At 47.0% G+C, this 9,314-nt stretch overlaps 1 protein-coding gene across 1 annotated transcript; it reads right to left on the reverse strand.

The window, feature by feature from the left end:
• Positions 1-5,007: 5,007 nt before the first annotated feature.
• Positions 5,008-9,314, reverse strand: Tex46 (testis expressed 46). Its single transcript, XM_048443123.3, has 2 exons — positions 9,066-9,314; positions 5,008-5,432 (listed from the first exon to the last, which is right to left on the reverse strand). The coding sequence occupies exons 1-2, from the start codon at positions 9,255-9,257 to the stop codon at positions 5,127-5,129; spliced, it is 498 nt and encodes a 165-aa protein (XP_048299080.1). The 5' UTR covers positions 9,258-9,314; the 3' UTR covers positions 5,008-5,126.

Below are 9,314 nucleotides of genomic sequence, written 5' to 3' on the forward strand. Positions count from 1 at the left end.
AGAGAGCCCAACCAAGTCTCTGTAATTGCCATTCCCTTGTGGGCCTCTTCTCTCAGCGGAGAGATGACCGCCCTACTCAGCCCCACAGCTGCCTTTTAGTTTTATTTTCTATAAACTTTGTCTTTTGTTTTGCTTTGTTTTGTTTTTTGAGACAGGGTTTCGCTGTAGCTTTGGAGCCTGTCCTGGAACTAGGTTTTGTAGACCAGGCTGGCCTAGAACTCACCGAGATCCACCTGCCTCTGCCTCCTGAGTGCTGGGATTAAAGGCATGCCACCACCACCACTTGGCAACTCTGTCATTTTTTAAAGTTTAAAAATTTTACACCTAGCCAAGTGGCGGTGGCACATGCCTTTAATCCCATCACTCGGATTAAAGGCAGGCAGATCTCTGCGAGTTCAAGACCAGTCGGTTCTACAGAGTGAGTTCTAAGACAGGGTCCCAAAAAAGCTACACAGAGAAACCCTGTCTCAAAAAAAAAAAATTACATCTATTTATTTTTGGTGGGGTGCCTGCAGTCATGCACGTGGAGGTCAGAGGGCAACCTGTTGGTGTCGGTTCCCTCCTCTTAGCTTATGGATTCTAGTGATCAAACTCAAGTCTTGAGGCCTGGTGGCAAGTGACCCACTCAGGAGGCCGAGGCAGGAGAACCAAAAGCTTAAAGCCTGCCAAAGGTTATCAAACAAGTGCCAGGCCTGTCTGAGCAACTTGGTGAGACCCTGTCTCAAAAAGTACAGGGTTGGGGAGATGGCACGGTGGGCAAAGTACTTGAGCACACAGGCTGGGGTGGAGGAGAGCTAGATGCAACAGTGCAGTCCTATAATCCCAGCACTGGGAGGCAGACAGGGGCGTCCTGGGGGTGACAACTTGCAGGATGTATCGATTTTGCAGGGCTGTGGACAGAAACCCCAGGCCTCAGTCACACCAGGCAAGTGCTGTGCCATCCAGATACATCCCTAGACCACTTCGTGTACTCATTACATAGCCACACGTGTTCCCAGTTTTCCCTATCAGACTAAGAACTCTCATGACCCAATTATGCCACTTTTTTTTCTTTTCTGAAATGTGGGGATGGAACCCAGGGTTTCACTCACGCCGGGCAAGAGTTCCACCATTCAACTTCATCTCCAGAGTCTATAGGTCACCTCTTTGTTTGTTTGTTTGTCTTTCGAGACAGGGTTTCTCTGTGTAGATTTGGAGCCTGTCCTGGAACTCACTCTTGTAGACCAGGCTGGCCTCGAACTCACAGAGATCTTCCTGCCTCTGCCTCCCGAGTGCTGGGATTAAAGGCGTGCGCCACCACCGCCCAGATATAGGTCACCTCGTAATCAAGCTTCCAAATCGTGAGCTACTGGGGAAAGCTATAATGGTACTTTCTCATCAGGACCACAGCCCACAATAATGACATGGAGACTGTAGTGGCATTCCTTTGTTATCTTGATAAATAAAGCTTGCATGAAGATCAGACAGCAAAACAGCCCCACTGGTCTGCTTTACAGACCAGGCAGTGGTAATACACACCTTTAATCCCAGTAGCCGTACTAGTCATCATAGAAACTGTGTGGTGCATGCCTTTAATCCCAGGAGTGCACACCTTTAATCCCAGCCCTGAAGAGGAGTATAAAATGGCGGGAAACAGCTCTCTGACACAGTCTTGTTCTGAGATTCCTGGAGGCAGGATTGCTATTTTCGGATTGAGGTCAAGGAAAGAGCCAGTGGTTGGCCTCTTTGCTTTTCAGATCTTCAGGTTGAACCCCAATTTCAGTCTCTGAGTTTTTTTTTTAATGTATACATAATTTTGTCTGTGTGTATGCCTGCAGCCAGAAGAGGGCACCAGACCTCGTTACAGATGGTTGTGAGCCACCGTGTCGTTGCTGGGAATTGAACTCAGGACCTTTAGAAGGGCAGGCAGTGCTCTTAACCACTGAGCCATCTCTCCAGCCCCCCAGTCTCTGAGTTTTTATTAATCATGTTTTATTTGGCATTCAACTTTTGGGGCATGAATTTATTTAAAAAAAAAAAAAAAGTTTGCCTGAGGCTTTTTAGCCACCGGCACAGGCCAGAGCTGTATCCAAACCTCCCACATTGTGTGTCATTTGTTGACAGAGACTGCTCTTTCGTTTCCCAGATGCCTAGACCCAAATAATCACACAGAACAATATTAATTACAATACTATTTGGCTGATGGTTTAGGCATAGTCTAGCTAGCTCTGACTTCTTAATTTAGCCCATTTCTATCAGCCTATGTTTAGCCACGTGACTTGGTGCCTTTTATCAGTGCAGCATTCCTCCATGTCTGGGTGGCAACTGACTCTCTGCCTCTCCTCTTCCCAGAATTCTCTTAGTTTGTTTCCCCCAGCTATACTTCCTGCCTGGTTACTGACCAATCAGCATTTTATTAAACCAATATGAGTGGCAAATCTTCCAAGAGCATTTACCACAGCAGGAGACTGTACTATTAAATAGAGAAGTTCAGCTTGTCTTAGGCTTGTTCTCCTTTTTGTTTGTTTGCTTGCTTGCTTTTGTTTTTTGAGACAGGGTTTCTCTGTAGCTTTGCACCCTGTTACATGTAGAGGGCCCGCTTGTTCACTTGTTCATCCCGGCCACCAGTCTAGCTTAGCCCCAAAATAACTACACAGAAACTGTATTCATTAAATCTTATTATTGTTATTATTATTTTTTTGATGCAGGCTTTCTCTGTAGCTTTGGAGCCTGTCCTAGAACTAGCTTTGTATACCATGTTGGCCTCAAACTCACAGAGAACCTGCCTGCCTCTGCCTTCGGTTGCTGGGATTAAAGGCATGCTACCACCCGGCTAGTTCTAGCTTCTTATTGGCTAACTCTTACATTAATTTAACCCATTTCTATTAATCTATATATTGACACGTGGCAGTGGCTTACGAGGAAAGATTTGGCATGTCTGTCTCTGGAGGCTCCATGATGTCTCTCTGATTCTGTTTTATATATATATGTGTGTGTGTGTGTGTGTGTATGTACATATATGTATATATATTATTTAACTTTATTTTATGTGCATTGGTATGAAGGTATCATATCCCCTGGAACTGGAGTTACAGACAGTTGTGAGCTGTCTTGTGGGTGATGGGAATTGAACCCATGTCCTCTGGAAGAGCTGCCAGTGCCCTTAACCCACTGAGCCATCTCTTCAGCCCTCCTGACTCTGTTTTCTTCCTCCCAGCATTCTGTTTTAATTTTCCCCACCTATCTAAGTTCTGCCCTATCAAAGGCCCAAAGCAGTTTCTTTATTAACCAATGAAAGCAACACAAAGACAGAAGGACCTCCTACACCAGCACCCTGTCCTGGCACTCACTCTGTAGACCAAGTTGGCCTCAAACTCACAGAGGTGGTGTACATATATACACACGCAGGCAGAACACGCGTACATATTTAAAAAGGAGACGCTAGAATGTAAAAGAGAAGAGTGATGAACTGTAGGCCATCCTCTAGCTGAGATTCCTAGGCAAAGGGACAAGTGGGAAGTTGCATGGACGGCTCCGGCTGTCACTCAGAGCAGTAGCAGCTGTATTGCTGCTAAATTCACTCTAACCAGTCACCGGAGGAAAAATTGAGAAACATGTCTAAGGAGTTGCCGCACACAAAGTTAAAAGTACAGTTCAGGGCCAGCAAGACAATTCCGTGCGTGCTGCCAAGCCTGACAGCCTGAGTTGGATCCTCAGGACGCCTGCACACGCATAAAGAACTGAAACAAAATGTGTCAAGATTTCTTTTTAAATTTGTGTGTGTGTGTGCCTGTGTGAGTATGTGTATCCCACATGTGTGCAGGTACCCAGGAAGACTAGAGGACGACACCGGATCCCCCGGAGCTCGAGCTGCAGGTGGTGGTGAGCTGCCTGATGTGGGCGCTGGGAACAGGATCTAGGCCCTCTGCGAGAGTGGTGTGGTGGCTAATTTTGGTTGTCAGAGCAACGCCTAGGAGGAGGGACTCTTAACTTAAGAGTTGGTCCATAGGCGTTTCCTTGATTGTTCACTGGGCAGCAGCATCTCTGGGAAGTGGGCCTGAGCTTTATAAGAAAGGTAGCTGAGGGCTAGATATGGCGGTGCATGCCTTTAATCCCAGCACTCGGGAGTCATGGGCAAATGGATCTCTGTGAGTTCAGAGTCAGCCTGGTCTACAGAGCAGGTCTAGGCCAGTTGGGTCTGTGTAGCCAGACTCTGCCTCAAAAGAAAAAAATAAAAAGAAAGGAAGCTGACTGAGGCAGTAGGCAGCGTTCCTCCGTGCTCTCTCTTCAGCTCCTCAGAAGATTCCTGCCTTGAGTTTCTGCCTCAGTTTCCCTTGATGATGTAACCTGTAAACCAAATAAACCCTTACCTCCCCAGGTTGCTTTTAATCATGGTGTTTTGGTTTTTGTTTTGTTTTGTTTTTAATCCTAGCAACAGTCTGGGACTGGACTGGTTACCTCGAGAAGGAGAGAAGGTGTTTGTGGCTTTTATGTTACTTCTTACCTTGTGTGTGTGTTCATGTGTCTGTTCCTGACAAGTGTGGAGGTCAGAGGACAGTTTGTGGGAGTCAGTTCTCTCCCTGGACCACGTGGGTTTTAGGAATCGAACTCAGGCTGTCAGGGTAGCTTGATGGGAAGTGCCTTAACCCAGTGAGCTGAAGAGAGTAGCGTGTTCTCTTCATTTTGGAAATACTGAGGATTGAACCCAAGACCTTCCACATCACAGGCAAGTGCTCTACCACTGAACTACATCCCCTGATGCGGGAGATGTTGTCATAAAGCAGCTGTGGCTTTCCTGGCTCTCTTTATTTCCTCTCACACCAACTGCTATCTCTGTGTGTGTGTGTGTGTGTGTGTGTGTCTGTCTGTCTGTCTGTCTGTCTCTCTATTTCTGTCTGTCTTTCTCTTACACACACACACACACACACACACACACACACACACACACACAATGTGATGCTATCCTCTTTGAAGAACTCACAAAAAGCCACTGCTCACTTCACGTTCTTGAATCTCCGTCCAGCACTGTGAACTAAACAAAGCTCTTTTCTTTATAAGTTCCCAGGCTCGGGTATTTTGTTAGAGCGATGACAACAAAACAGACTCAGACACTGGGTGACGGTCACATCAGCAGAGGCGAGGCCATTTCAGCCGCAGTCAGTGTGGGTGTTGGTGGTGTAGTTAGAGACGGTGGAGAAAGCAGAGCCATTCCTTCTCTGCCTGTACCGCCTCCTGGAGAAGTTCTGGTGTCTGCTGTGCCACCGGCGGCGATTCAGTTTATTCCAGATGATGAACATCTGATTTTCCAAGGCCTTCAGCTTCATCTCACTGAACAGCAGCCGTTGCAGGACCTTCTCCTGGAGAGCGAAGCAAACGTTCATCTTCTCCAACTCTCTCTTGTCTGTGGCATAATTGGGATTGACTTCTGGAGCCGTCGTTTGTTCTGCCACCTTCTAGGAGCCCCATCAGAAGAAAAGAGTCAATTCATAATGATCACTCCTCCCAACACAGAACACCTGCTCCAGGCCCTGTTACTTTTCAACTTTAGGACAGGGTCTCATTTAGCCCAGGCTGGCCTGGAACTCCTGATCCTCCTGCGTCTACCCCTCTAGTGCTGGGGTTGCATGCATACATCTGTTTATGCAGTGTTGGGAATTGAACCCCCAGGGCTTCATGCATGCTAGACTCTACCAACTGAGCTACAGTCCCAGCCTTCCAGGCCATTTAATCAATTCTCAGGCCCTCTGTCAAGGAGAGAGCAACTTTGCCGGAATTCGTGAAAGGGAGAATTGGGATCTAGTCAGGGAAAATCACTCTCATCACCCTACAGCCAGCACTTCCTTCTCCAAACAGCTAAAATCTATGGTTGGCTGGGCCATGGTTGAACACGCCTTTAATCCCAGCGCTAGGGAGGCAGAGACAGGTGGATCTCTGTGAGTTCGAGACCAGCCTGGTCTACACGAGCTAGTTCCAGGACAGGCTCCAAAGCTACAGAGAAACCCTGTCTCAAAAAACAAACAAACAAACAAAAACAAACAAACAAAAAATAATGAATAAAACCCACGGGTGTCTTTGTCTCATAGGGACGATCTGCCAGTTGTAGGAGACATAAAGCTCTGTGGGTCGACGAGATGGCTCACTGGGTAAGGGTTCTTGCCACAAAGTCAGACGTGACTCTGATCCCCAGGACCCACACAGTGGAAGGAGAGAAGTAAGTCTTGCAAGTTGTCACCCTGCCGTGTACTGTGGCACAAGATTACCCGCACACATTAGAGAAAAAATTAAGGCCCTTTGCATAAATATGTATGTCTATCTCCAAAATCTTCATTTTCCAATTTTTTTCTGAGCATTTTGTCAGAATCAGTAAGACCTCAAACTGCAGTGTCTCGGTGGTCTCTAGACATCCTAAGCACTCAGCCCTCACAAGTCCTTATGAGTCCGCCCCCCAGTTTATAGTAACACTTCCTCTCTTTGGATGAAGCTACAAACTACTGGTCTTTAAAAATTGCACACATGTGCCAGGTGGTGACGGCACATGCCTTTAATCCCAGCACTCGGAAGGCAGAGGCAGGCGGATCTCTGTGAGTTCGAGGCCATCCTGATCTACAGAGCTAGTTCCAGGACAGCTAGGGCTGTTGTACAGAGAGACCCTGGCTCGAAAAATAAAAATAAATAAAACCAGAAAGAAATACTTTAAAACTAACTATTGCAGGATGGAATCTAACTAACACAATTGGTGGACTGTTTGCTTGGCATAACTAGAGTCCTGGGTTTGAACCCTAACAGTATATAATCCAGGTATGGTGGCACACACCTATAATTCCAGCACCTCAGGAGATGGAAGCAGGAGGATCAGGGGGTCAAAGTCGTCCTTGACTACACAGTGAGCTGCAGGCCAGCCGGGTCACATGAAACCCTGCCTCAGTAGGCAAGGTAAAATGACGTGAGGAGCAATAGTAAATAGCACTCCAAATTCCCAGCTTTTTTATAGCAACCTAAATCAAAAGCTGGGCCTGCAGCTCGGTGGGAGAGCAGGGAGGGAGGGAGAAGGGGAGGGCAGGAGGAGGAAGGAAATTTCACAAATATAATTGAAATGTCTGTGAACTTCTCCCCTGGGGTTCCCTTCCCACAAATGTCACTTCCTCGGTTATAGCCCTGAAATAGGTCTTTAGTGTTTGAATGCACGTTTCTGTTTGCAAATGTATACGTGGATGGTGTGCATGTGTATTTGCACACTGGCATGTGTATTAGTGTGTGTGTTCCTGTGTGAAGAGGCCCCAGGCTGATGGTGGGTGCCTTTCTCATGGTTCTCCACCCAATATATTGAGGAAGGGTTCTCCCTGAACCCACAGCTCACTGTTTTGGCTAGCCAGCCTATTCTGGGGATCCTCTGTCTCTGCTTGCTACAGACTAGGACTGCAGGTGGACCACCACACCTACTTGTTTTTAAGTGGGTAATGGTCATCCAATCCCAGTCCTCACATTTGCTCAGCAAGTACTTTGCCTAATGGGGCACATCCCTAACCCTGATGCTTTTTTAAAAATTTAAAATTATTTTATTTTATTTTTAGATGTATTTACTTTGTGATTATGAGTGTTTTGCCTTCAGGAGACTGGGAGGGGGCACTGGATCCCCTGAATCTGGAATTATGGATGGCTGAGACGCCATCTGGGTACCTGTGGAAGTCAGAAGAAGGCATTAGATCCCTGGAATTGGAGCAAGTGCGATGCTAGGAGCAACCGCGAGCCACCATGTAGATGCTAGGACCTGAATTCAGGTCCACTGCAAGAGCAGCTAGGGCTCTTAATCACAGAGCTATCATTCCAGCCCCAAATTATTTTTATTTTATGTGTATGGGTAGTTTTGCATGTATGTTTGTGCAACAGGTGCGTGCAGTGCCAGCAGAGGCCAGAAGAGGGCGTCAGATCCCATTACAGACAGTGGTGAGTCACCATGTGGGTGCTGGGAACCCAATCTGGGTCCTCTGCAAGAGCAAGAAGTGCTCTTAAAGGATGAGCCATCTCTTTTGCCCTCTTCAAGTAACACATGGCAACATCTGGATATATTCTAGATTGTGGCAAAGTGGGTGGAAAGTGATACTAGTGTTTCCTAATGTAGAGGCCAGAGAAGCTGCTAAACAGTGCTCCCTTCCCTCTTCACACACACACACACACACACACACACACACACACACACACACACATCAAGAGCATCCTTCCTAGAGATGACCTTATTTTACAGCACTGCCTAGGCTAACATATCTGCTAAAATGAAGATCCAGAAGATCTCGCAAAGGCCCATGCATTAAATTAAGGGCTCAATCCCTGGTGCCTTTGAGGAGTGGTGAACCCCCTTAAGAGATGGAGTTCCACAGGCATGCCTTCAGAGGGAGACACAGAACCCTGATTTGTTTCCAGTACCCTGTGGTGGTTACTCGCTCCGCCCATGACCTTGGGCTATCTGATAGAGGAGGAGCGAATACCCACTACCTCGCTCCTTTTCACTTCCTGGCCAGACGTGCTCAGTTTTTGCCCTTTCCTTCCCATAATTCATTTGCCAGGGGATTAAAAGCAACAAGTCCACCCAGGCAAAAGTCAGAACCTTTGAAATTTTGAGCCAAAAAAACCCTCTTGTCTTCATAAGATGACTAGTTCAGGTAGAGGGTGCGGTAAAAGAAACTGACCCAATTTGTGCATTTCTGATGTCTTCATTGTTCTATTATAGAAAAAAAATATACATTATATACGTACATGTACATTGATCTAAAGTTTTTTTCCACTTGAAATAGTTGATAGTGTTGCTGAAACACAATGAAAAATGGCATAGGAGAGTCTGGTATTCTGGTATGGCCCCTATTTCACAGCTGAAGCAGATCCCTTACTGAAAAGATTTGTCCTCCACCATCCAAGAGGAAGCCACGAGCATGGTCTTAGCCTGGAGTCTTAAAATTCTTCAGCGTGACCCCATTATCCTGAGGCCCCACTAACCTTCGCTGAGCCATGCCCCCCAACCCTCCCCTCCCCACCCCCAGTCCCGCTCTGAGTGTCTCATAACCCAAGTTGAAGCTAAGCACCCTTTTGCTCACCGTCAGGGGCTGGCAGGGAGCCTGATTGAGTTCATGCTTGACTAGCCAGTTGCTGAGCAATAGCAGAAGGAAGAGGAAGCCAAACAAGGCTGGCTTAAAGCTTATCAGCCAAGCCAAGATGGCTCCTATGGTGCCAGAAGAAGCAAGAAACCCATGGAAACTCCTCAGAAAAAATATCAGGTCCCCCAGCATTATGGCACAGAGGGGCACAGGCCCCAGGACCCTGCTGCAGTCCCCTCCATGACAGGA

The sequence above is a fragment of the Myodes glareolus genome, chromosome 6, assembly GCF_982192425.1.
Source record: "Myodes glareolus chromosome 6, mMyoGla1.1, whole genome shotgun sequence".
In the NCBI taxonomy this organism is placed as follows: Eukaryota; Metazoa; Chordata; class Mammalia; order Rodentia; family Cricetidae; genus Myodes; species Myodes glareolus.

Bases quoted from the DNA above. Each gene is read 5' to 3' on its own strand.
- Tex46 (XM_048443123.3), bottom strand. From the start codon at position 9,257: ATGCTGGGGGACCTGATATTTTTTCTGAGGAGTTTCCATGGGTTTCTT. The intron at 5,433-9,065 runs GTGAGCAAAAGG...TGGGGCTCCTAG, and splicing joins CTCCCTGCCAGCCCCTGACG to AAGGTGGCAGAACAAACGAC.